Source organism: Strix aluco, chromosome 5, assembly GCF_031877795.1.
Source record: "Strix aluco isolate bStrAlu1 chromosome 5, bStrAlu1.hap1, whole genome shotgun sequence".
In the NCBI taxonomy this organism is placed as follows: domain Eukaryota; kingdom Metazoa; phylum Chordata; class Aves; order Strigiformes; family Strigidae; genus Strix; species Strix aluco.
Genome location: NC_133935.1, coordinates 15154602 through 15182409, shown reverse-complemented (window position 1 = coordinate 15182409; position 27808 = coordinate 15154602). Strand labels below are relative to the sequence as shown.

Below are 27808 nucleotides of genomic sequence, written 5' to 3'. Positions count from 1 at the left end.
CTGCCATTCCCGTTGCTCCCTCTAGTTTTTTCACTATACATGGAGGCAAACACTATCTGAAGTTTTAACTCCAGCCCTCCTCTCTCCCCCTTTCCATTGGGTGCCTGACAGCCATTTAGCTTAAAATCCTATCAAACACCAAAGCAAAGCTGTGAGGCTTGTGTGGTATCACATGCTAACAATGCGGCAGTGTGTGAGGAACAAAGAAATCATCACATGAAAAGCTGGCAGAAGCACTTTTGGAAAAAGCAAGAATGAATACAACCAGCAGAGGAAAGTGGGAGAGGACAGTGTTAACTCCCAAAGAACCATCTCTAAAAACGCACAGTGGCTACTTGTGGAAAGGACAATCAACCAATGATTCATTTTCACAATTAAGACCTTTTGTGATACTACTGATTTAGTAACACCCCAGAAATGTAGACGGGTTTTCACTGGTATCTGAACGCTGTCAGGAAGCCAAAGCAGCACTAGTAATACCATAATACAAATAATAATAATAGCAGCAAATTGATGGCACATCATTATCTTCCAGCGTACCTTTGCCAGTGTATCCTGCTTGGTATATGCAGCCCATAGCATTCCCTACTGCTATCCTATTTCTACAAGTTTGCTGATGCATTGCAAACCTATATTCTGAGCTTTGCCCCTTCCTCTAGTTTCTCTGGGCTGGTATTTGCACAATGCTTTGTTTTATGATGGAAAAGTGACAAATGCTATCTTTTGAGAGGTCTCTGCTTAAGCAAACATTTATTAATATTTACTCTTTCCAAAAACTGCTCTCTCAAATTGTCTGAAAAGAGCAACAACAGAAAAGCTCTTACATAGAAATTCTTAGACTTTGAAGGCTAAAACCAGTCACTGACTGCAGAATGCTCATCAGTACAAACAGCTAGATGAATAGCAACAATCCGTGTATAGCTTTGGGGTTTTTTCTCTCAAAGAAAACCAAGAATGAAATATAAGCTAAATTTTTACAATTATTAGATTAGATACAATACCACATATTTCTGTTCGGCCATATGTGCTTCATACACAACTGTCAGGCATGTAATATCATTTCAGAATCATGCTGTAAGTGTGCTGAAACTCTGAGCTTCGTGTTTGCTTCATTGAGAACTATCTGGCTGTAACTGCATACATAAGCTTGCTTGCAGAGGGAATCACTAAATCTGGTGGCAAAAACTGTTTCAGACCATACAGCTGACAGAGGAGCTCAGTCTGTTATTGCTAAACATATAGTCAGATATTCAGTTACTTATGAATGCCCAAAATCACAGTGATGCTCAAAAAATGCTTTTTCCCAACTTTGATTATGGATGAAGATGTTACTTTTATATGTTGATTTCAAAATTATCATTGGCCCCTTTAAACTCACATGCCAAGTCTGCTGACCTTCCAGCCAAGTAATATTGGGTTTTCTATTCCTTACTGGGAAACTGGTTTGATGATTCTAAGTTTCTTCAACGTTTTGTGACCGAGTAAACCCATTACTTGAAGTCATTATATAATGCATCATCAATACATAATTTTGGTTCTTTTTGCCCCTTAAGTTTAGATGGTGTTTCCATGGCTATTATTCTACCCAGTACGTGCAGAAAGATTCTTCCTAGTTACATGGAGTAGATACCCATCAATTTTATAACATTTCAATTTGCAGTGGAATATTCTGGAGTGGCATATCAGATTGTAATTTTTACTTCATCTTTGCCTCAATGAGTTGGAAAAACCCTCTTCCCTAACTCACCAAATAATTCTTAAGCAAAGAAAGAGCTGAAATTGCTCGACAGACTCCCAGGACAGTTAAGAGGATTCTGACAAAAAGGCAATTTCTCTTACCGTCTTCAATATCATAGGCATAAGATGACAAGCGCAGAGTCGTTGCACAGTATTCACACTTGAAGCAACTGCGATGGAAGAACTTGCCTTCAGCACTCAGCCTTTCCATCACATAGACTCGCTTGCGGCAGAAGTAGCAGACATCACTGCCTCCCAGGTTTTGAGGGAACTCCTTTTTGAGCGAGCCCTAGACAGAAACAGGCAGGGCTACATTCATGTGTGTCCAGCCTCACCAAGATTGCATGGTCATATTTTCTCTTCAGTTATGCAGATCCAGGAGCACCTGATGCTGCAGTTCTTTCACACATGGATGCTGCAGTTCTTGAACACAATTCACAGTTTTAACCAGGACACCAAAAACTAACCTTACTGTCCAGGGAAGAAGGTCTTAGGGTGCCATGCCTACATATGCCAGGAATAAAATAAGCTCTGGATGGAAGAGTGGACACCAGTACTATTAATGATGACCTTGAAATAAATGACTGAAGGAGGCATATGATGGAAAGCCAAAACCATTAGAAATCCCTCAAACAGCAATTCTTAGACCTACATTATCAAAATCAGTATCTCCTCCAGAAAATAATAATGCAGAAGTAGCCCCAGTGGATCAAACACATCTTCATAAATATGACAGGCGGTTTTCTCAACTGTTTATGCACAATCCTTGGATGCTGAGATTAGATTACAACATTTTGCAAGAAAAATGAGGACAAGAGTGAGGATGGATAGAGAAAGGGAAATGAAGTCTTTCACAAAGCTATGACAGATTCCATCAGTGGTATTAACAACTGGGCACTCACAACACTTCAGATCTACAGTACATCTAATCACAAACATGCATCATCTTCTGTACATCGTCTTACCAGTTCCTTCTTGTCTAGAAGGGTTTTGGGTTGCTCTTTCCTTTGAAGCTGATTGGCTATCTGCTCAGCCAATGAGCTCACTCCGCCTGTGTACATCTTTATATACTTCTACCAGATGGAGGGAACCAAACAATAGTGAAGTGAGAAAAGGAAAAAAAAATCAAATTAAAAAAAATGACTACAATGATAATAGGTTAGATGGTGAAAAGGTGCAGAGAGGTCAAATCATGCCAAGACAGTGGACAATATGAAGTGACAAGTAGTAACAGCAAAGCTAGCGTCATCAGAAATCACCAGTACAGTCCAGGATCAACTGTAAGAATGGAAAAGAAGGCTTGCATTTTGCATTCTCTAAGTGCTCTAGAAATACTGTGATGATGAAGAAAGCAAATCTTATTTTCTCTTGTGGGGTATTTTGCACCTGGAAACCTGAGCATAGACACTTCTCGAAGACGAGCCCAAATATAGGTTAAGATTTTAAGTTCCAAGTAAAATTGGCATCAGAAACAAAGATTTTCTAGAAAACATGTTACATAGTCTAATGCAACGTGCTGATCACAACAGCATATTTATATGCTTAGCAACTGGAAAGAATTCATTTACAGAGCATTCATAGAGCAGGGAGAAATCCTTAACTAAGGACCAAACAGTGATTCAAAAATATGAATTCTTCCAATGCTAAAAATACACAAAGGTTTATATAGAAAAATATGTAAGAGCCTCATGCAATGCATTAAAGCCATACCTGCATACATCTGGAACACAGACTTGTTCAGCTGTGAACACAGCTTTATGACTAGGTTTTTCTCCATCATGGCTATTGACTGACTCCATAACTCTGGATATCTAAAAACCCTCCAGTATTCTGAGAAATCTAGGCAGGTTGGCTGTTACCTTAGATGGTGCAAAACAAGTGTTGGCAAGCCAAGTTCAGTCACTGCAGGAGCAGAGGAAGTGTTTTTCACAGGAAATACTTACAACCTCTGGCAATAATTACATGGTTAAGAAAATTATGTGGTTACATCCATGTTAGCTCAATCACACTGCAAACGCCATGTATTTGACTCAGAGCAGCAAGGAGCACGCCAAGCAATTTCCCTTTTCCAAAGAAGCATTATGAATGTTTCTAGTGGGAGTCTCCTCAGCAAATGAAGGATCATCAGAAAGACACTCCAGCTGCTGACAAATGTAAAATACCAAGGATAACAGTTTTCTGAAGGACTAAAAGTTGTATCTCAAAACCCCCTTTACTCTTATAGCAAAACTTGTTTGAAGCACACAAGTTACTTCCCACAACACAGCATAAATTTCGTATGTGTGGTTATCAGCCTTTTAGGAACGTTTAAGACCTTCAGATGTTCAGACATCAGAACAGCAGGAAGCATCACAAAAACTGAAATTCACCATAGAACAGGAACATCTTTGGGGGAAAAAAATTTTGAAAACGGTGTGCTCAGCCATCAGAGATTACTGCTGCTATAACTTAAATCCTAATTTCTTAAACTCTGTGCCACTGCAGTAATAAGGGTTTATTTCTACCCAGAAAGAACTTCTACATGTCTACCAGTTGCACCCCAAAATTCAGAGCAGTATTTATATATGCAAGAAATAACACATTATTTGTCTTTCAAAACTTTTCAAGTTCCACATTCTTCCTCAGCTAGTGTGTGCACACACCGATGTGCAGAGTTACCTTTCAATGTCATATATCACATCTTATCAAATATTACAATTAAAATTACATCCCACTGGAAAAATTTTCTTCAGCATTGATCTTTAACTGGCAATCATAATGTTTTGGCCAAGAGTTTTCCATTTTCCTCTAAAAGACCAGAAACCTTTGAGGCTCTAAGTTTTCTTTAAAAACAGTTCAAGCTTTTCTATGGGAAAAACTGTCTTTGAGCTGAATCAGTTTTCCACTGAAAAAGTTTTGATTTGAAACTTTCATCCAACCTTAATTGCATATGCTTCAGGATCTTTAAATTTCTACCAGCACATATGAAGTTCCATGCTTGAAAAGTGATCATGCTAATCTGAACTCACAATACCTTGGACTATTTGGTGTGGGAAATTTAGTTGTTGAATTTTTTATTTGAGGTTCTGTGTTTCTGATTTGTTTTGCTTTTGTCCTACACATCACATCTGGCCTAATACTGCGTCTTAAATGAAGCATTTTATCTTTCCTTCCATGGGCAAAAGCTTTCAAGATACACAACACACTGCCACATTTTCAAAAGCAGGCAAAGAACCCACTCCAGCTTAGGTAAAATCAAGTTCCTGCTGTTTACGTATAACAACTGCAACTAGTTCAAATTCTCAGTGATTTTTTAGACAGCCAAAGTACTTTTTATTTCACACTGTCCATTAAGCATATATCCACAAACACATTCTGTAGTTTGGCTTAAGATTTCAACAAAAGCAGCAAGCAAAACAAGAAGGCTTTACTGCAAAGCCAGAAGGACTATTAGTGCTCAGAGAAAATGATTTGAGAGTGACACGTACCACAAGCTTTTCATTTACACCAAACATTAAATATATTTAGTTTCAAACTGCTTTCTGGTTAACAATAACCAAGCTATGCCACAGGTTGCCTCTGGTTTCTCATTTGTGCATGAATATGCACAGACATTGCATTCTGCAGGTGAAGCATTGCAAGCCTAGCCATCTCTTGTGGTGTGTCCTTGGCTGGTGGGACCAGGGTGCAGCAAGCGAACACAGCTGAGTGCACCTTGCAATGCTCAGGTGAATGCTACCTGTCGAAGAGAGTCAGATGAGGGTGAAGAAGGGCGATTAGAAGAACGGAGGCTAAGGGAGAGCTCCCACTGGTCAACAAAGAATCGGCGAGACGGTTCAGTCTCAGGCTAAAAAAAAAAAAAATCAAAACAATCATACATGGCTACAGAGGGAAGAGAGGAGAAAATAAAAAAAAAAAAAAAACTTAGGCCCTTCTGTCCACTATAAAAAAAATTTCTTAAAGACTCTTGTAGGAAAACTTGGAGGAAAATGTCCAGTGTATCTTCACCTTCTCCCTAGTGAGGCAGAGTAAGTTATTCTTAATTTGCTCTTTATTAGGTTTTAAGCTATTTAGGACCATTTGGAAGCAGTTACCTACTTCCACAGATGTCCAACCTCCTGTAATCCAACCAACTAAACCACTGGCAAAGATCCCAAATCAATTTCCTCTATTCCTCCTGTATCTTCTGTATTACTGGGCCAAGATCGTATTTCAGGCCATGTGAGACCTCTTCTATATTTTAACTATATAAACCAAAAGCCTGCTCTCCTTGGGGATGGAAGAGAAAGAAATTAATGTGTATGCAATGCCAGTAATTAGCAGCAAATTTCCAACTTAAAATTTACTGTAAGCAGATTGGAAACATCACACTAAAAAGAATGAAACAATGTAAACCACTCTGCCATTCTTGCTTATTAAATGGCAAACAATAAATCCCAAACTGAGAATTTGCATCCTTCTGAAACTGGTTCCTCACAGAAGAACCTAAAATGCGGTCTTCCAGTATACCCCTCTCATTCTCTCTATGGCTCATTACGCCTATCTCCCAAGAAGTATTTCACATAAATAGGAAAAAAACAATAGCTGGAAGTATCAGACAAATAGCGCTGGTAGAAACAGTGCATTCCTAGAAATTATAGTCTGGAAAGAAAAATTATGCAAATTCAAATATTTGACTCCTAAGTTTTTAGTTATAAAAAGGAAAAATAAGTGCCATGTAGCTGCGTGACCCACAAAACTAGCTATTGCTAGCCACTTAGAATAGGTTAGCCTCAAGATTAAATCTACTAGAAAAATGCAAATTAGCTTGGCTTTCACAATTTCCCCAATTTAAAGAAATAGAACTGTTTATACATAAATTTTCTGTACTTAAGATCATCAACATTTAATTAAATTTCTTTTCTGAAAATGTCTTACTTTGCTAAGCCTTCTTTCTCTCACCAATCCATTTTTCTTGTTTTGTTCCCTTAAATCCCACATCATAATCCATCATTGCCTGCAGTGTTTCAACATCTGTTTCCTCTTTTTCCTCTCTGCCCTACACACTTTATCCTTTCCTCTACTTTGTGTTCTCTGTCTCCTCTCTATTTTCCTTCCTCCTTAATTCTGTAATACATAGAAATTAGACAGTCTCAAAAATAATTTCTATCTTTGCATTGCAATGCTGTTAATCTTTTCCACCCTCAAAAGGAGCTTAAAAGTGCTATAGAGCAACACAATAGGTAGGAGTGAGATGTTTTGGTCTAGATGTTCATTTCTGATTCATCATTTCAACTAAGGAAATTCACATGAGCATGCTGACCCTGGATCATGCTTGAGGTCTTCAGTTGTGTCACCCATTAACAAATAGGTGCAAATATGTTTAAACTAGTCTTCTTAGTCTTTCATAGTTTCTTCTATGTCCCCAAATCTATCTCAAATCTAGCCAAAGGTTCATTCTTCCTTCCTGCAGAACAGCTTCACTGACTTTAATCATCAGCAAGGATGGCATCCCCAAAGAACAGCAATGAAAAGTGACCTATATGTTATAAATTTCCGTTTGGCATGGCTTGGAAAAGGTATGCCCACCAGCAAAAGTTCTGGGACTGTTTATACTCCAGCTCAAGAATACAGCTTGATTTTGGATGGTTAACTCAAAACAGTAAGTTATGAAAAAAATCACATATGTAGATGGTGTTTTCCAAAAGCACTCTCCAGTTTGCCAAATACTGTTGAAGATAACCAAAAACAGAGATAGGGACAAGCAACTAGAAACTAAAGAACCACTGTTCAAACTGGCACGCTCCCATATGCCAAAGATGACACGCTGGAGAGAAAATTAAGCACAAAACCAAACCAAACCAAAAGTGTACACTGGAATCAAAGAAACTCTGCACAAGCTGCCAACTCTACCATTGGAAATAAGGATACAGGAAGTATGGACACAAAAGTAGTACTTCAGAGCCAGAAATTATGCTTGGAAAATGCACATGTTCTTGCTTCCAGAAGTAAATAAAATTTGTAAGCAACTGACTGGTAAACGACCACTGTGAGATGATTTGATCCGGAGTCCCGCTGATTTTCCACATGTACTCTGAAGCTTGGAGGCTGTTTTTTACCTTATTGCTTATATTGTGTTTTGAGAAACAGAAACACTGTCATTCATCAAACAAAAGGAGACAGTTAAGAACTGGCAAGTAGGATAAAATTACTACACAAAAAAGACTTGGCCGTGTCTTTTTAACCACATGACTGTACAGTAATGGTCATCATATTTTGGTGAATTTTTCTGTCCCTCTGACCCCAGATGTTACAGGTACCCAGAATCCCGCATGGATACAGGTCACCAGATAGGCAGGGCTGTAGTCACCTGATGCCTCACTGCAGGTCGGGACTCCCGGAGGGCAGCCAGCTGACATGCCCTTTGCTCAACATTCTCAGGCACTTGGTCATCAGAAAATAAACGAGGAGATCTCTGTGAGATGAGGAAGGAGGAAGTAAATAAATCAGAAGAAAAAGCCCCAAAAGGAACAGACACCGAAATGCCAGACAAAAGGTATGAAATTCACATGCAGAACAGTAAGAGGAGCTCCCATGTGAATACTGGTTTTATTCCCATGTCTACTGTTTTAATGAAGTGCTAAGTTTTGACCCTCAAAGGCCAGACAGAAAAACAGTTGAATTAGTCCTTATTCACAACTCTCCCATCTAGGAGTGCTGCAGCCAAAATCAAACAAGCGCGTGGTCTCTTTCTCTGGCATTACCATCCAAAAAAAAAAAAAAAAAAAAATCTCAAAAATGTGGCTTTATCATGCGCAAAGGAGCTTATTTGCCAACCTATCTCACCACAGTTCTCAATTCTGAAGGATTTCCTCTACATATCTAAACATGTACATACTTGTGTTTCTCAGATTTTGTGCACAGAAACACACGTTTTTAGGGTAACGTACTTCAGTTATCATAAAGAATAAGTAAGCTTCCTTAAAGATGCTGGTATATGAAAAGTGAACAGTGTATTTATCAAAGACACGATGTTTAATGAGCCTGACTGGTTGAAGCAAAGCACAACAAAATCAAACTATCACAGAAGCTGCCAGTTTTACTTCTGCAACTTCACTGTCCTACTTGTTCTTACTGTGCTGTTATGCCAACACACCCCAGGCACAGTATTTGACACCTCTGCTATTCTGGTTCTTCATATCAATCTCTTAAACTGTTGTGTGGTGCACTTAGTGACATGGAAAAAAGACCTGGCTCGTGGTCTGCTTGCAATATGCAATATCACACTGCCTTCAGCTAATTTGTCTGTAGAGTTCAAAAGTAAATGAACCAGGAGCTACAAACATGTGCATGAAGAAACCTCAGGCTTGATCTGGCAAGAAAGCCAGGGTGCTGCTATGTATTGCTAACTGTCCTCCAAAGCACCACCCAGTTTACAAGAAACACTTTTCCCATTCAGATGCATTAATAACACTCTTCACTTCTGGCTGCTTTCAGTTCCACCTACTCCTTCCTACTAGATCATTTTCACTAAAACTAGGGCCTATTATAAAGCTGTGGGCTTCTGTGTCACTGCAGACACATGCTTATTCATTTTCTATTGCCTGTCAGAAAATATTCGGCCCACAAGAGACTTCTGTTAGAACACATTCTGAAAGTTGAAACAGTTTTATAGTTGGCTACCACTTATGACTTAATTCATTCAAAGCCTTTACTGGAATGTCAATTAATTTGTCAATATGAATTCAAATCAACCAATTCTTTTGAGAGCCTATCTTTTCTTTTCCTGTGCTTCTGTATAGTACGGAGCCATTCAGACAGACTGTTGAATATTTCATTGTTAAGAAGGCTTCAAAGTCTCTACACTAAATAATGCCTCATCATTTTTCCTTTTACTTTAGCCTGTAGGAGGCAGGATGAAATGCCAGTTGTTTAACCATCCAGAAAGCAAGCAGTGAAAACAATGCAACATGTTCGCATGAATTAGCACAAAACATAACTCTTCTTGTTCTGCTACAGCCACAGCATACTTCATTAAAGAGGTGTAAGAGAAAAAAAAGTGCTAGATCTACGGCAAAATAAAAGCATATAGCAAACTACTGATGAAGGCTTGTTATGCATTTATGTGGATATCACACAGAAATAATCACTCCTAATTGACTCTTAGCAGTTCCAGCGTGTTAACAGCAGCATTAGGATAAGTGTGTTTCACTATCCAGTATATTTGCTCTCTGTATTGCACACATCCACCACAGCCTTGTGTCATCAGCATCCATGCCATTTGTTCATGCTCTTTACCCTTTCCTGTCTGGGACTCTGCTCCCCAGGATAGTCAGCACCAGGTTCCCTGTTTCTCTGCAGGCAACAAATTATGAGCTTAATAACAATCACAGACCAGCTTCCTAGTCAAAACACACTTCATCTAATTTCTCTTACAATGCAGGCAGAAAAGAGGCCATAATGATAGCAGAACAGTTTATTAAGAATATTCTAAACCTGGCAATAATAACCTGGCTCCTGTAGGGACATTTTTTTAAAACTTATATATTCATGTTAGGTCAGGAAACCACAATATAGTACCACAGTGTAATGAAATTAGTACAATAAAGATGGCAAGACACTCAGTATAACTCATACTGTGATATTAGATCAAAGGAAGGAAATGGAAAGTTTAAAAGAAGTGGCAGAATGAATGCATTAGGAGCGCAGAGGTACAGTTTTTAAAAGACGTCACTGTAACAAGGACACAGATCCATCTGACTTGCTATGAGGCCTGGGCCAAGACAATTTCAGGAAAAGAAATCATTCCTTAGGAAAAAAGAGTGTCTCCAAAAGCAGACACCTCAACTGAGTCTAACAGATCAGTTCTGTAGCACAGGGGGTAAAAATTCCTCAGAGTTAAAAGGAGGAAGCTGAATTTTTATTATTATTTCTTTGAGCAAGAAGACATGCAAAAAAAGTTTCCTACAGGACACAGCATAGAAAATGGTCAAAGTACACTTGGACCCAGCAGTAGCTGGCTCTCATGACTGAACTAGGCAACCAAAAAGACACAAGACAAACAAACACTTGGAGAAGCTAGGGAAAGAAAATATAGAGCTAAGGGGTCCTTAGTGACTGAAAGCCAATTTTCTCTATATAGAAAATGAATCCCACATCACAGATTAACAAGTAAAACTCAGTATTTAACTGTCTTAGTTTCTCTATCAGTAAGCTTGGGGAAAACCTTTCTTCTCTCATAAAATCTGTCAAAATTTTCAGAATATGTGTACAAGAGGAAGGCAGCTAGCTATCATATCATCTGATAATATTACACTCAATTCAGTTTAAATGCAGGTTTTGCTAATGAAAAGGGCTTTCTGCACCCATTCTACCTAGATGTCCACTCCTATATCCTTCCTTGCACCATATGCTGTTCACAGCATGCCAGAAAACTAACCATTTCTTTTGTTAGGACAGTTTTAAATGAGATCAGTAAGCAGACCTGACCTATCTTGCAGATGCAGACACCAGAGAGGCAGCAGACAACATGTGCTCTGGAGGCTGACAATAATTAGACCTGATTAACAGTAACATGTAACTACACTCTGAGAAATCACAGCAATAAGGCAAGTCAAACTTTACGTCCAAGAATGTCTTGTCTACTCTGCTAAAAGGTAACATGCCTTTACAGAGTTTATAGGCATACAAGTGTTCAGCAAAGAAACATTTTCCACCTATGGGGAAATCTATTTGTACAATCCTTATTTAAAGTTATGAGCGGTCTATGAAATTGCAGCTGCCTTTTTATCACCTCGAGATTAGTCCGGGATTGATTGGGGAGGAGTGGAATTTATTACTTCAGTAGAAAAATGAAACAAAAATTTTAAAAGGATACAACTCAAAGATGCACAATGACCAGGTACAACAAGACACAAATATTAAAGTATTTCAGGTAATATTTAACTAGAAGGACAACAAATACATGTGCACAAACATCTGGATCCACATTTATACACTGTGGTCAGAACAGCTCTCACTGCTCCAAATTCAGACTCAGACAGACTGAACACAAACTCTTATGGAAGAAAGGCCTGGGTGTGGGGGAAAAAAGGACCACAGTGGACATGTGCAGGCCACTACAACACTCCAAAAAAGCACTTCATACAAGTAATCCTGAAAGAGTTTCATGAACACAAGGGCAAATTTTCGGTCACACCTGTTTAAACGAAGAGTAGAGATGGAGAAAAAGTTGCATTTCCTTTCCCTGCATTACTCCAAACATTTCACTTCTATTTTGCTGTAACTCAAAACTGAGAAAGGCTACTGTAATTACAAATTGCCCCACTGTAAACTCTCAAAAGTCTCCAGTGGAGACTCTTCATGGTTCTTTCTGGTGAGCTAACGTTGACCTATGTTTCTAACCTAAGAGGTTTGAGAAGCCCTATAACCATCTGAAAAAATAAAATTGGAAATGCATTTGTAAATAGGATATCCGGTAACTGGTCTAGTCACTTGTACAAGCAGTATGAAGAGAGAGGGACAGAGCATGCAGAGGGAGTCACCTGCTGCCTGGGATACGGTGGAGAGGAAGGTGGAGAAGAAGAGAGCATGATGACTTTTTTGGGGCAGGTCCGAGAACGTTCCTTATTCCTCATCTTTTTTTAAAAACAGAAGAAGAAAAGAAAATCGTAATAATGGTAGAAAAGAGATAACATTACCATTGGCTTTGGTGAGATAGGCCTTGAACTGAGAGACTGTGATCTTAAGCTCACACTTCTCACAAATGACCTAAAGCCACATTTTAGCTGATGCTGAAAGACCTTAGTGTTTAACCCACAGACACACAACCACATGTCCATCTGACAGATACTTCCAGGGGCAGCCAATGAACATGTACTTCTACCAATCATCAATTAAACCAACAGTTTCTGACGCAAGGTCTTACAATCAGTGAAAGATACAACTTGGAACTCTCCATAGCACAGTTGAACTGCTCTCTTTGCTTCATGAAGAATTACTTATTGCTGTGCCTTGCAATTTTTAAAAATATCCACCTTGTTGATGTAATTACCCTTGCTTGCTGTTCATTAGCAATACAACTCAAGTCACAGTGTTCTGTTCTCAGCTTCAGATCCCTCCTCTTTAATTTACAGATTATTAAACCATCTCAGGCAAGTTAAATTGTACTACATTCCACTAGAACACAAATACAGCTGTTTTATAGCCAAAAGGTAGCCATATCTAATAGTCTGAATATTACACAATGTACATATATGTTCTCATTTTAATATGCCAGAAAACATGCCTTTTTATTTGTGTACCTCCTTATTATGTACAGTGTTTTCTTTAACACTTCTTGATTATTAATGTGTCTTCTGCATGATTTTTCTTTTTGAGTTCTCACCAGAGCATATCTGGAAATTGTTGCACTGTGAAAAAAAATGCTGTGTATCCAAAGCCACTGTTAGATAGCCTTCAGAGAATGCTGTTTAAAGGTATTACACATGTTCATTACTGCTCTTACAGCTGAGCTGGCACTAACATCTGTTTGGGTGTTCTCTTCCCTTTCAGGAAAAAAAAAAATTAAAAATCAACTCTTCTATTTCAAACAGATGCTACAAGCAGCTTAAACTAAAGCAGATGACTTTGCACTGAAGTGGATGAGGAACATTTATATACTGTTTTAAAAGGCTCAGCTGTGAAGTCACAAATTTCTAGCTGAAAGGGTGATAACATTTTCAACCATTATAGCTGTTCATGGATTTTCATTATAGCTGTTCATCGCAGAGTCTGCATTTCAAATCTCAAAGTTTTCAAAAACTTGTGTATTTTTCCAGGCAGATCTCAGAATATAAAATTGTATAAGTTTATGAAGTACACATTCAGTCCTCCAGTAGGATGCATTTCTGAGCATGCACAAAGATGGCTTTAGGAAAGAGGAAAGATATTATCAACAGATTTAAATAGGAAATTAAGTAGGAAAAACAATATTTGCAGAGATCATTGGTGTTGTAAGTTCTCTTCTGTGGAGATTTCAGCTCCTGCTGAGTGTGGTCATCTCAGTCATTGCATAACTTCAAAAACCACAGTTCCAACAGAATTACTGAAAAGAATTTGTACTGCTGCACCTTTATCACACTTCAGGGAACCATCTCAAAAGAACAAGCACCAGATCTCCAGAGGCAGAAAAGATGTGCACCAAAAGACATGCAATCTCCATCTTACAAGCACCTTTGTACACATCAGTGATTTAAGCTTACATATTACAGACATACATTGGGGCTGCTAGAAGACCAATTAAACTATAGCAGAAAACTGCTGAAGGCCATAAGCTGAGAGTATGGGAAGCCAGGACAACATTCAGTTTAAAAGGCTCATCTCCCATACCATACCCAAACAGTCAGATCCTCTTCTGGATAGGCCATAGGGCTTTCCAATGGCTTCATGATCCCTAATGAGATGCTCTTTCCCACAGTCAGCCAAAATGGCTTGGAAAGCAGTAAACACACCATGGAAGATGTTTCAATACAAGTAGGTGTTCATTTGAGGAGATTAACCACCACACCATGGAACACAATCTATCTTTTTTAGGAGATATTACCATCACATAAAAAATAACTCATTTCCATTGTGCACATACACTTAACAGTACCTTCATAAATTACTAGCTGCTGCTGAGGTGTTCACAATAGCATGAACACCATTTTGACAACACAGATCAACATTCTCAAAATGTAGCTCAATAAAGCAAACATTGTAATCCAATTCATGAGGAAAATGCAGGCCACACAGAATGCCGTGAACAGAAGATTAGTGAGGTTTTTAACATGCTTGATCTTTTGAAGGTTTTTTCCCTTTCCAAGAGAGATAGCATTAAAGGTCTTGTGATGAAAGTAAAAACTACTTCAGAACAGATTCCGCCAGGACTTCATTCTTTCTAGGAATTCTGCATTAGTAAGCCTCCCCTACCCCACCTGTACAACAGACACAGAGACATTCTGCCTTACAAGATCATTGAAACTGCTGGCCTCATAACTCTTAACTTCAGGGCAAAGCAAGATTCTACACTTAAACTGATAAGCAAGTACAGCTGAGGAGGTCCATCTGACAGACACTGGCAGGCAATAGCCCAAGGCAGATGTAAATCTTCCATCAAAACTGAGGGTCCAACGCAGAGCACATCCTTTGCAACTGTGTGACTTTTCCCCTGCAATCACTCTTATGCTTTTGCAGATGACTTCCCTCTCACATGCAGTTTCCAAGATGCAGGACTAAACGTATCAATCACAAGATGCGAAACTGACCTTCTCCCAAAGATCCCTGAGAATCTCAGCTTCATTCTGCTTACTGGCAAGAACATTAGGCAAACTGTGGTTTCCCTCAATAACACGTCACAACTTTGTCCCCTTAGGAACTCCTTTGCTTCTCTTGAAAGGAATCTCCAGTAGAAGCCATTCACTACGTGATATATCTTACACACAGTCACTGACAGAAGTTTCTGCTCATAAACTCTGACACCTGTGCCAAACAAGAGAACCTTTTCCCATAGCTTCATGAACAGCTCTTTCTATTAAACGTACACCCTCCCTAAAGAGCTTGTCAGGAGAAATACTAATCCTATAACACCTCCAATAACATGTGCTGGTACCCAGCACCAACTCCACTGTTGGTAATCTGTGGCCCAGGAAATAGCTTTGTAGCTAGAGTGCCCAATGTCACTGTAGAAAGCCAGTTCAGTACTGTAGAAAGATGCAATCTCACAGCTATCAGATTCTGCGTGCCTCAGCAGCCAGCACTAGGAATCTCAGCAGCCAGCTGAAACACTGCTTCAGCACCAACTTTCTGCAGGACGGATTTCTGTCAAAGCTTGGCAAGCTGACTGCTTGGCTCAGTGGATGGCTTCCTGCCTCAGCTGATCTCTGATCAGTCGAGAATAAATGGTTCTATATACACCCATGGCTTTTGAATGAAGACAACTGATGTTCTTCATTTCCCCACGCACATAATAAGGAACCTTTGGAATAGAGACTATATCAATTGTTTCTTTGATCCTACTGTATCCTGCAGATTTTGCATCCTTGAGACCCAGTTTTACTCTTCTCCATTTCAGTTGAGAAGCACTGCAAATCCAGCATGAAACCTGGACCCAAGAACCAATCATCTTCTGTTGATGCAGTAAAGCCTATCAAGGAAAGATCATCTCCAGGTGTAATCTTGAGAAGGAAATCATCCACACAAGGCAATCAGTGTCAGTGTTAAAACATTTTAAGTCCTCTGAAAGTACAACTGTTACAAAAAGATTTTTCAAAGATCTGCCATACACTGCAGCCTATATGGAGATGCTATCAATGTTGAGGGAGACTGGAAAGATTTTTTTCTCCCCTTTTCTTTTAAATCATGTAGTGCAGGTAAAAACAAGAACAAACACAAGAACAACAAACTGCTCTCTGGTGAGGAAAAAAGCCTCACCATAAAAGCAGGAACCAAAAGTTTGTCCTTTTTTTGATCAATTACAAAAGGATGACAATAAGAACACTTCAGTGTTTCACTTAGGCTTAATTATAAACCCTTCATAAAGGTTCAGTATCAGGTTCAAATAGAAATCTCAAGGTTACAGGGATGTGATCTTTTCTAAGTGGTAAAATCTTCATCCTTCTGAACTGAGAAAGACAACCAATGCAATCCAGTTTTCCTTTTTTCCTGGGGTAACATAAGCAGTGGTCATCAACTGACTTAATATTGTACAACCATATTATGCTCTTCTGCAGCAGTTCTCTGGGTTCCCCCCCTTTACCTGGGAAGTATTCTTAAAAAATGAAATCTGCCTTAATCATGGTTGATGTGTATCAATCTGAAAGTGCTCATTAGCCTATAAAGATTTTTATGAGACAGAAGGTAGAAGGAATAAACACTGAGTCAGGAAAACTAAACATAATGCTGACATTTTTAAGACTCTCTTAACAGTCCTACTGACTACAATTCCCCTGGCTCAGGCCTTCTTACCTGGAGAGAAATCTTCTAGATCTGTGCTTCTCAACCTGTGGTCCGCAGACCCCTGGGGGGCCACAATGTCATCACAGGGGGACCACAAAGGCTTAAAGAAGGGGTTGGGAACATCCAGCCTGGAGTTTGGTCTGGCCCATGGCAAGCACTGCACCTCCTTTTCCCACAGCCCCCCCCCTTCAATGCTCCTCTCGCACTCAGTAGTTGTATTTACGCAAACATACTATGTTCTCTTTTTCCCAACAGCTTATGTTAAGTACAACTTATAAAATTATATTCATATCATTTTCTAGCTTTCGTTTTCATGTGAATTTTGTATGTATATGTAGTATTAAGGGTTCCATGTGGTTGTAGTTTTGGTGCTAGTATGGTTGGTGAGACCCACTTTAACTAGGTGGTTTTTCTCTTAAAGACATTTTCTTAACCCAATGGCCCTCTTTAGGGCCACAACAGGGCTGAAGTCTGTTCCTCCAAGTGGTGGCCCTAGACCCGTAAACAAAAATATATGGTGACTGAACACAGACAAACAAGGGGGGAGGTGAGAAGAATTGTAAAAACTTTTCATCAAATTTTAATGTAAAAATCGGCATCAAATTTGGAATTAGAACATTAAAATACCATAAAATGGGCCTTTTGAGCAAGAAAAGTGTTGATGCTATCATTTTAAATTCATATGGAATCATTGCAATAAAGATAATAGGAGTGCATGCATTAACAGATTATTTCCCCTTCTCTCCAAATTTGAAGACCCTTCATGAGAAAACTGAAATAAATATTTGATGCAGTCTAGTGCTTTAAATCTTGAATTAAGTCTTGGTGGTCCATGGCCACAAAAGGTATTTAGAGGGGGCCCGTGGTGAAGGAAAGGTCGAGAACCCCTGTTCTAGATCATGGCATCGGTCATGACATGCAGCATTAATTGTGTTGAATGCCTCAAACGTGAAGACCATGAATCAATAATCATGCAGAACAATGAGTTTCCAAACTAGTGACACGTTCTTCCTCTTGACTCCAAACTGCAACCAGAAAGAAGCAGATGTTTCTCTAAATTACGGCTGCCAGAAAAATATCTCTCAGCGCTCTCAGAAACATGAGGAGGCCATTTGCACAGGGAAACAGTGGAAGCAGAGGAAGCCAGTGAGATAAGTATCCCTATCTGCCTGAAAAGATTGTCTGTCACAAACCTTAGCTTTTGAAAGTACACGGCTGAAAGAAAAACACTGGCAATGACAATGGGCCAAAACACACGAGAGAAAATAAAATTTAATACCTGCTGATTTTTCTGTTGTTGATTCCTATCATGAACCACTTTGTGGCAGAAAAACTAAAATTTACTTATTTCACAGTAATACATGAAACGGCAATGCAATGAATGTGAGAAATTGGCAAGGAAAGCTACGTTCAACATAGAGAAAGGGAAACCACAGTAAAGTCTCCTGTAACTGCAAAACACATAAGATTTCACATGTGAATAGCAAAACTGATAACTGATTTTACTATTTATACCAAGGAAGAGCTTTAATATCATGAATGGCATGACACTTTTTACCTCATTGGTTACGATAACTGCTTAAATATTCTCAATTTTTTACTAACAGAAAAATCCAGAAATTCTGTAGGCAAGGTTTCTGCTAAAACATCCAGTGAAACCCTGGGAAGTCGAAACTAGTGTAAGAGGCAGGGAAAGTTTGACTAAGTCCTTTTGAAACATTAAACCATGCATCATTACCAAAGGTGTTGATTTTATTCATTGAAAGTTAAATTATTTAAAATAACTGACTCACACAAGGTGCTGGAAAAGGACTGCTTTAAAAACAGGACAGTGATAGCTAGTGTTGGGTGCAGGCAGTGCATTGTATTCATAATCAGTTTCTTTACCTGTTTCCACTGGGGTATGGGAGCAAGTCGGCCCTGCTCTCGTCTGCTGGACGGTTGGTTGTGAACACGTTCTTGATAAGGCAGGGCAGGTTGCTGCATGCAGGTTGTAGGGAAAACGGGACCAAGGAGGAAAGATAAAATAGTAAAGGCAACTCAAAGAAAGCCAAAGGAATGGAATATCAAATAAGACAGACAAACATTTAAGAAAAAAAAAAATAGGGTAGCGGAGAATTCATTTAGCAAGTAAAAAAGGGAAAAAACATCCGAAAATGGGAAACTACACATATTTTTGGACCTTCACTTTATTTTCGTTGTTTCTTCAAATCAACCTGGTTCTTTCAGCCAATATATAGTGGCTGAGGAAACATTTGACTGATAAAGAGCAGCACAAACGTCACCATTCTGAGATTATGTTATACTACTGACACTGATGTGCAGTGTAGTATAGACATTCTTGACCTAGCTTTAAAGTAGCTATGTCAGGACCCACTCACAATCTGGCCATGGCAGCACAGAGCTTGGCACAAGCTATGAAGATAGACTATGCAGCAGAGCAAGAACTCAGGCACTTAAACCATACTGAGCCTTATACTGCTGACACTGCTCTGCTAGCAGTAGCTTGGAGTGACTCAATCTAACTTCAAAGACAACTACCCTGAAGTTGCAGTACAGATATCAGCCTGAATAACCAGCAGTCATCAGGAAGCCTCACTTGGAATGATTGCAAAGAAACTCCCAGGCATTTATCTGCTGCACTTACACACACATACAAAACTTAAATCACAATTCACAAGAACAAATAGATGTAGCCTGGCATGAAAAAGTTCAAATTAGAAATGAAATTATCGTTCTTAAACATTATCAGTGGAATGTTCCAGGAAAGCTTTTCAAATTATGCAACATGATATGGTCAATAACAGAGAAATAGACTTTTATTAGGAAGTTCTTCTCCAACCCATATTCCTAAATTCTATTTTTTTCTCTTTTGAGTAAGCTTCCCTCTTCCCTAGGAGAGCCTCTGAAGTAGAAAAGCACCACTAGCATCCAGTCCCAAGGAATGCATGTTATTATTCATTCTTTTTCTCCACAATTCCAAAATAAAGGGGTTTATTATCCATCTCTTACCTGTCTACGTAAGCTTGAGGGCTGCACTGGTGCATTCTCCTCAAACTTGGCTAGTAGCTGGGTTGCCATAGACTTGACTTTGTTCTGATTCCCAATGGCAGCATCAATTCTCCTCTCTGTCAGGGCGCTCACCAATGTGGGCCTTTCTTCTCTGTAGCTTCGTGGGATGTCCTCCTAACAACCAGTGATATCAAAATTTAACAAGATACAACCAGATACCTTTTCCTCTCTACCCCTGTGCTGTGATAGATTTCTAACACTGTAGGAAACAAATCTATTAGTCTGCACTTGAAAGCTCACATTTTAATTTCCTTTGGCATGCCATCAAAAGATCTGTGAAACTTTACTTATCTTTTCAACCTTATTTGATACACTTACCTACCAAAGAGACCACAGTTGAAACACTCCCATGAATTTCTTGACATAAACCAAAGGCCTATCTTCAAACCTTTGCTGACAACTCAAAGCACTAAATTTTAACTCACTTGTACCTATTTGGCTATAAACATTTCAACTGAAGGACTGCCTTATGGGGCATACTAGAAATGTATGCTTTTTGCACTAACCAAAGCTAAAGTTTAAATATGAATGAAACTTCTGACTATAATATATGACTTCACAAAACGAAAGTTTTATTCTTGGCGTCCTCATCAAACCAAAGTAAACTGTAATAAAAATAGAACAGGAGAGAACTGCAACATTTCATTTGTTGTGTACTATTCTTTCATAAGCATCAGTAAAATATTTGCACTATAGATACAAAAAAGCGTAACCTCTGAAGAAGAATTAATTTTGATCTAAAAAACCTGTCTGGATATAGAAAATGAAAGGACTGAATTGGGAAGTGGGAACCTACCATGTGTTTTCCTCCCTGACACCTTCCTCACTGTAATACTTACATCCTCAGATTGGCTGGTTTTTCTCCTCTTTCCTGCACCATCCAGTTCTTTTTCTTTTTTGTCCTGAAAACGGAAGGAGGAGGGGAAAAAAACAACAAAGGTAAGTATTCTCATACCCTTCTGGCGTGAGATTAATGTCATCAGTGCACTTAAATAAGCTTTGCAACACAACCGATTAATTCTCTGGGCTCGTTCTCCATTTGTTTAAAGAAAAGGTTTTTGTGCTGATCCTCCTTATGGGATTCTTATGTTCAAATTGGACATTCTTCAATACTTTCAACCAACCGGGAACTGAGTAACCAGTTATGTCCAATACAAAATATATACCCAAATACGACCACAAGGCTAGGATTTTAAGACTGAAATATACCAGTAACTGAGAGTACCTATTACGGGCATAGTTCTGCAGTTAACTGTTGTGTATTGTCCCATGCCAAGAGCCGATGAACACGTGGTCTCTTGTATGCACACAGAAGATACACACTTACAAACACATTTTTAGTACCACCTACTTGGACAGCAGCCTAATAGATACAAGTGTTATCAATACTGTGGTATGGTTACCTTTGGAGTGCGTTTCCGAGAGATGCTTTGTCCCAGTTTACTGAGAAAAGAGATAGGCGATTTGGTACTGGCAATTAGGGCAGCTTTTTCTTCTGCATTCAGGTCCAGGCTATCTGTTAGCAAAAACAGGTAGGACAAGGGAATGCCAAGAAATTTTTTCTGTGGTGCTATTATTAAATACACAACTAATTTTTTTAACGTAACACACTTTTTCTTAAATTCCCTGTACAAAATGATTGTTATGTCCAGAACTAATACCTTTCTAAGCTACTCTGCTTCTTCATTTTGCAAAAACCAATTCTCCTTTCAGAGATTATAAACATCCAGAATAAATACTGTGTTTGCTTACTCTATTTACTTTCATATTTAAAGAGCATCATGATCATCAGTATTGTTAAGAAGAGTTCAGAGTTTTGAGATTAATACCTGATACACAGCATACTTTTAAAAGGCTATTAAACACACTTTTTTTTCCCCACCAGAATGATAGACTTGAATTAAGTTCATCAGTAAAAAAGAAAAAACTGTAACAACATTATTAATATTTAAAGGCCATATTGATTTGTGTTAGGCAATTACATCTTTCAGTTCTAATCAAAGATCTTTCATTCCTCATTGGCCTGAAGTTAGTCTCACCATTCATGGATGGTAAATAGATATAAAACTTGGCCAGTGTTTTGAAATTGCCTATTAAACAACTACTAGAAAAACATCTCACATTAGTTAGTGACTAGTATGAGCTCATGCAGAAGAGTGAAAATAACTGAAGCACACACATTCACCCTGAAGCTGTCTTTAAATCTCACAGACCTGCCCCAAACTCCTTACCACTAGAGGGGATGGTGTCTTTGAACATCTCATAGAACTGTGTGAGGTACATCACCATCGACAGTTTATCGGGCTCTCCAACAGATGCCATTTCCTTTCCAGTCATAATGGGAGATATTCCAAACTCTTTTTCAGCAATGTCAAAGGCCAGCTGGTTATTCTTCTCCACATTGTGCTCATCCAAAGAATCAAAGTCTCTGCAAAGGGCAGAAAGAGGACATGCACTGAATCAAGTAGAAACCAGTCTTCTCAAAGAACTCAGGGATCCATCTCTTATTTCTTTTCTCCAAAATCTCTCAAATTTATTTGCCAGCAGCTTTTTGTATCAAAGAGTTGATGCTCCTTAATTACAGTGAACTTTGGCTCAAACGTATTCTTTTTTAATTTTTTGTTCCTCCTGCAAACCCAGATTTTTCTTCTTAAAAAACTTTATTATCCTCTGAAATACATCTTAACTTCTTCCTTTGCTGGAAGCATGTACTGTTTTCCCACTACATAAAATCTTTTGTTATGCTTTGAACTAATTAAGTCTTCACTTCTGTCCCCTTTTTTCCTGACCAACCCATATTTTAGTTCTGCTGGCTTTTTCCAAAACTTGTAGAAATATATAAAATCTATAGCTTGTAGAGAGTTAAATAAACCATTTTAAAAGCTCTTTGAACTCTCTACAAGCTATATAGCTATTAAACAGAGTAGTTCAGGTTAACTCAAGTACACCAATAGAGAAGTAATTTAGTGAACATGGAAGGGAATAACCACATAATTTTCCAGCGTGATTTACATTGGATTACATCTTTAAATATAGCTCTAGCATTTACTTTTTCTAATGTCCCTTTGGGAAGTTGAAGCCATTTCAGCTTTAAATTAAAGTACTGGAGTCTTTGCTACTGTTACTTCTTCCAGCCAGTGTTCTCCCAGTTCTAGAATCTGGGTGCTGTTTTACCCAATACATCATGCAAGAGGATGCCTCTCATTCATCCAATCAGCATGTTAATGTACAAACAGGAGCAACGTCTCTGTTTAGACTGTGGGTCACTACTTCTAAAAAGAGCAGCCAAAAAAGTCTTTAAGAAGAGTTACTGTTAAACAGGAGATTTAGAAAGGGCTGTGTAGAGGCTTGTTCATGAGAAATTTAACTGAAGCTATGAACTATCCCTGACTAACTTCACAGAGAAAAGATCTGTCGGCCAATAACGCTTTCCAGTCAGTACTGACCAGAAGCTTAATTCTGTCAAATCATCCAGAAGGGAAAATGACAACACATTTATCTTCATATTCATCAAGCTATTATGAACTTCCACTCTGCTGGTGAATCACTGTACATTTGCTTCTATCAAGTTTAGCTGAATTAATTTAAATCAATTTCTCCATAAGTCACAAATGCATTGCCTCAGTCTCCATACCATTAGTTCCAATATCACTAACATTCTGCCCTTTCCAGTTATTCAAAACAGTCCGTTACTCACATTAAGTCTGGACGGTATCTGTGGATAATGGCACACAAAGCTAGGCCACTTTTCCATGACATCGTGAGATCTGTCACATTAACACCCGCATATCCATCGGTCTGCCTCTGGCACCAACTGAGCAATTTACTAGAGCGAGCTACAGACTCTGTAAAAAAAAAAAATCACATTTTTAAGCAGAAATGCACAACAGGAGTTCTAAATACAATGTAAAAACCATGAATCAACAAATACAACTTTCATGTAAACAACAAGCTCCTTCTACAATGGGCAATACAGGACAGAATTCTTATTTTTAAAAAAAAGACTATCACATCTATTTTAGATCCAAGAAAGGATTTTTTTATTCGCCAAAAGTAATTATCTAAGTTATAACTTGCCAGGCTTTTCACCCTAGCCCTTGTAAAAGAGTCCCAGGAATTTTAAAACAGTTGCAAAGGCTTGTTAAATATGATCAAAAGGATCAGTAGCACAATGCTCTCTAAAGTCCAGATATACTATTTCTAATGGAAGAACTACAAGTGTACTTCTGCAACTTTTTCTTTTCTCTTGAAAGCTTTCCTTTAAAAGCACTGACCTGTTTTGACCTTGCCTTACTGCAAGATCTGATGAGATTACAGCCTAAAGGGACATGGTTGCAGGGCAAAGAACAGACCAAAAGACTAGGTAGCTAATTCAGCAGTGAAAGGGAGGCTTAGCTGCAAAGCGCCATTCTGAGAGTCCCCAAACACTAACTGGGCATCCAAGGGCAAGGTGTGCAAAAGGAAAAGTTCAACATACCCCTCAGGGTACTGGACAAGTAGACAGATATTGAAATGCTTATCACAAGGCATCTAACTTTCAGAATAATGCAAGCAAAGTGAGGTTTCATTTGGTTAAAATGAGATGAGATTAAGTAAAGGAAAGCATGAACATGAAAGACTGCACAAGAAATACCTTCTGTTACATTTGTAAGAATTCTGAGTTTACTTGTAGAGTGAATTCAGGCTAGGCTTCTGCACTCTAAGTAAGGACATTGTTATAGGATAAAGAAGGTGAAAAGAAATGCTTATATAAGTAAATATGCTTAGAAATTTAACAGCATTATAAAGAAAGGGAAATTAGGCAAACAAAAAATATATTTATGTATTAATTGAAACTTGAAAAATCAGACTGTTGACAAAACAATTAGTAGATACATTTTCTAAACCAAAAGAAACTGGTTATATAACACTCTACAGCCCTGCTGCTCTATGGTTCCTGCACTGATCCAGCTCCAGAATACCAAAAGGAAAAGAACAATAGCCAGGCATACCATTCCGAGTCAGCTTTGGTGTCCTAGAGTTCACAAAGTTCTCTATTTCCAGGTGAATGTCTTTCAAGTCTCCTGTATTATACAAGTGGCGTACCTAAAATGACACAAAAAAAATTAAAAATTACCAACATGTCATACATCTAAGATCCATACAGAAAGAGCCAGCAAACAAGGAGCTGCCATCCCAAGGTGCAAAAAGGAAGACAAGTACACTTACGTAGCAGAAAGCTCTAGCCCAACAACCCCATAACAACAAGGATCAGCTCATCAGTGCTGAACAGTCTAGCTGACTGCTGCTGCTCAGTGGATACTAAATTGCAGTGACAGACTGCTATACTAGAGTATTACAAAGAAAATGTGCATGCACATATGTGCACACATACAAATGCATAGATTTCATGTATCATTACAGAATGGTTAAAACTATCAAAATCAAAAATTCCTAAAAAGGAATTTCTTAAAGTACAGAGGTCTACTCTTGACTGATGTATCTGCTTTTCACTGCTTCCACGTTATACTGCCACATCATGTCACTATTGTTCCCAAAACATTAGCACAGCTTCACCTAAGAAAAGACAATGCAGGTTACAAGAATTAAGAAGCACCATTTGTCCAGTTACCTGCTGTGGCCGCAAGAAGTTGACGTTGATATTGGGATACCGGGTGGCAGGATCAATGCTGTAATGGCTGAAGTTTTTACTCACATTCTCAGGGGTGGTCTGAGGCAGTAGCCTATAAATGCTTTCCCTTGGAAAAATAAAATTTAAAAAAAAAAGGTTTGGGTTTCGTTTTGGTTTGTTTGTTTTAGGTTTTGTGGGTTTGCATTTGGTTTGTTGGGTTTTTTTAAGAGATACATCACTACTAATACTGCTAAGTAAATTCTCAAGAGATAAACATTCAGATCAGAAATCCAACCACTTCAGACACTGAATAGCTAAGATTCAGTGTAAGTATATTAAAATCTGCAATTTAATACAACTCTAGAAATCAAAAGGAGGGAAGAAAACAATACATTAAACATAAATGAAAGTGTTCCCCAGTACAATAAAGACATTGAGACACTGGAGTGACTCAGGAAGATGGCCAGCAAGGGGACTGGAGCACTTGCCCTGTGAGGAGAGGCCAAGGGAACTGGGTTTGTTTGGCGTTCAGAAGGGAAGGCTCAAGGAAGATCTTACAACTGTCTGCAAACGTCTGATGGAAAGGTGATGGAAGTCTGGCTCCAACTGCAACATTATTATCCTCACCATTTCTTAAAATTCCAACAAAAGGAATTTTAAGTATTCATTCTGCCATTTAGATAATCTTTAAAATTATACTATGGCTCCTGATGGTCAGAAGGTGCAGTTGCTTAAGTTTAAAATAGATTCTACTAGCTGTTGCTTTTACTTACTCTATCTTTTAATTACTTGAGTTCTGATCTCTAAGAGATCACCTTGAGTCACAAAAATAACACTCAACCAAAGATGATAAAAACATAAAGAACTCAATACTCCAAAGAAACACAAGATGCTGTTTGGCTTATAGGAAACAAAGTGACCAATTTAGGAGAACATGAAATAAAAGCAGTTTACAGCTTCCATAAAAGGAAATCATAAAAGATATTTACAAGATAATAGGGGATGGCAAGAATTTTTGTCTCTGGTACTTTAAAGGCACCTACATCTTCATCTGGTTTGCTATTGCAGTTCTCCATGTAATGCCAATAAGCACCAAAAAAAGAGTCTTCATCTAATCTTAACAGCTGCAACATTTTATTCCTCTATAAATATACTTTTTTTTTTTAATCAGCTCTTTAGGAATTTTTTCTTCAGTTGAGTTATACCCACAAACATCCTCTAAAAACAGTGAGAATCTGTATCTTCCACTCTGTCTATATATTTGTACTAGAAGAAACTGGAATGAATGATGAGACATTGGAGGATTGCATTAGAACTGAAAGTGTATTCATCTTCTCTATTACCTCTCTGCAAGAACTTCCAAAGGACTAGCTCCAAGTGACCAACTTCGTACCATCCAAGCAGAGTCCATTGCAGCCAAAAATCCCCTGGCTATTCCAGTTCCCATTGGCCAAAATGGCTAATATTATAGTTTACAAAAAAAAAGCAGAGAAAAGAAAAGCACCAGTTAGGGAAAAATTTAAACAAATATCAAGAACACATTCAGATGGTAATCTGCTGGGAAATTATAGCTCAGTAATTAGCTTAAAGCTCTACTCCCGCTGGGCTAGAGGAAGTCCGATGTACAGTGAAATGCCCATGAGCTCCTCCAAAGCCAATGTTCCTCTATATCCAACAATAACTCATAGCCTGGAGTGCCTTAACAGTTTCTCTTCAAGACTGTACTTGTCAACCAACTACAAAATGCTAATTATTAACAGGCCTACAAGTAGGTTCCGTAGAGAGTCTAATTGTCCCAATAAGAAGTGCACCTTTTCTTGAGCAAGATCATTACCATCCTAAACATTCTGTTTTCCCAACACTCCTACCTTTCCTTCAAGCCTCCCATTTTATTATATAATAAACAGTAGCTTTCCTTATAGTAATTCTCTTCTAGGCAGCGCATATTTCCGCGATGGGTGCAACGGCTTGTGTTTATGCTTCAATTCACTGTTTATACAATAAGTTTAAAACACAAACCTCTAAGAGACTGTCCCCCACCAGTGCCACAAGTAACTGGTGGCCATTCTGTTCTCGAACCAGAGCTGCATTCTCTGATGCATACATGCACGTGAAGTCAAACATGGCCACATCTGGCTGACCATAGTGATTGATGGCAAAGTCCAGTGATGGCAGCTGCTGATTAGTGGAGAAGTCAGCTGCTTCTCTGGCATAGTTTAGCAGAGCCTCCTGGTCCACATTCTCCCGTGAGAGTAACAACTCTGTGTCAGCATAATCCTGACAAAAACAAAGTAAAAGTGAAACAGCCAAATCCACAAGTTTATTTTAAGACTGGTATATACAATAGATGGCATTAAGATTCTGACAAATCTATTGATACAGGTTTGCCCTCTAATTTCTTTCATTCCTATCTGTGCTTATGCTTCAAAGACAAAATCTGTAAATCTTTTATTG

General features: G+C 38.5%; 1 protein-coding gene across 3 annotated transcripts in view; it reads right to left on the bottom strand.

The window, feature by feature from the left end:
- MICAL3 (microtubule associated monooxygenase, calponin and LIM domain containing 3) overlaps positions 1 to 27808 on the bottom strand; it is a 166194-nt gene that overhangs the window by 73379 nt on the left and 65007 nt on the right. The window contains exons 8-23 of one of the 3 annotated variants that reach the window (XM_074826059.1): positions 27374 to 27631; positions 26698 to 26813; positions 25355 to 25481; positions 24735 to 24828; positions 23441 to 23588; positions 21975 to 22171; positions 21147 to 21259; positions 20583 to 20645; positions 19684 to 19857; positions 18559 to 18651; positions 12240 to 12332; positions 9994 to 10050; positions 8066 to 8170; positions 5456 to 5563; positions 2703 to 2810; positions 1840 to 2026 (exon numbers count right to left, since the gene is read on the bottom strand). In XM_074826059.1, the coding sequence (XP_074682160.1) occupies positions 1840 to 2026; positions 2703 to 2810; positions 5456 to 5563; positions 8066 to 8170; positions 9994 to 10050; positions 12240 to 12332; positions 18559 to 18651; positions 19684 to 19857; positions 20583 to 20645; positions 21147 to 21259; positions 21975 to 22171; positions 23441 to 23588; positions 24735 to 24828; positions 25355 to 25481; positions 26698 to 26813; positions 27374 to 27631 (2041 nt within the window). The remainder of the gene's footprint in view (positions 1 to 1839; positions 2027 to 2702; positions 2811 to 5455; positions 5564 to 8065; positions 8171 to 9993; positions 10051 to 12239; positions 12333 to 18558; positions 18652 to 19683; positions 19858 to 20582; positions 20646 to 21146; positions 21260 to 21974; positions 22172 to 23440; positions 23589 to 24734; positions 24829 to 25354; positions 25482 to 26697; positions 26814 to 27373; positions 27632 to 27808) is intronic. The other 2 variants (XM_074826056.1, XM_074826058.1) reach the window with 2 other exon arrangements.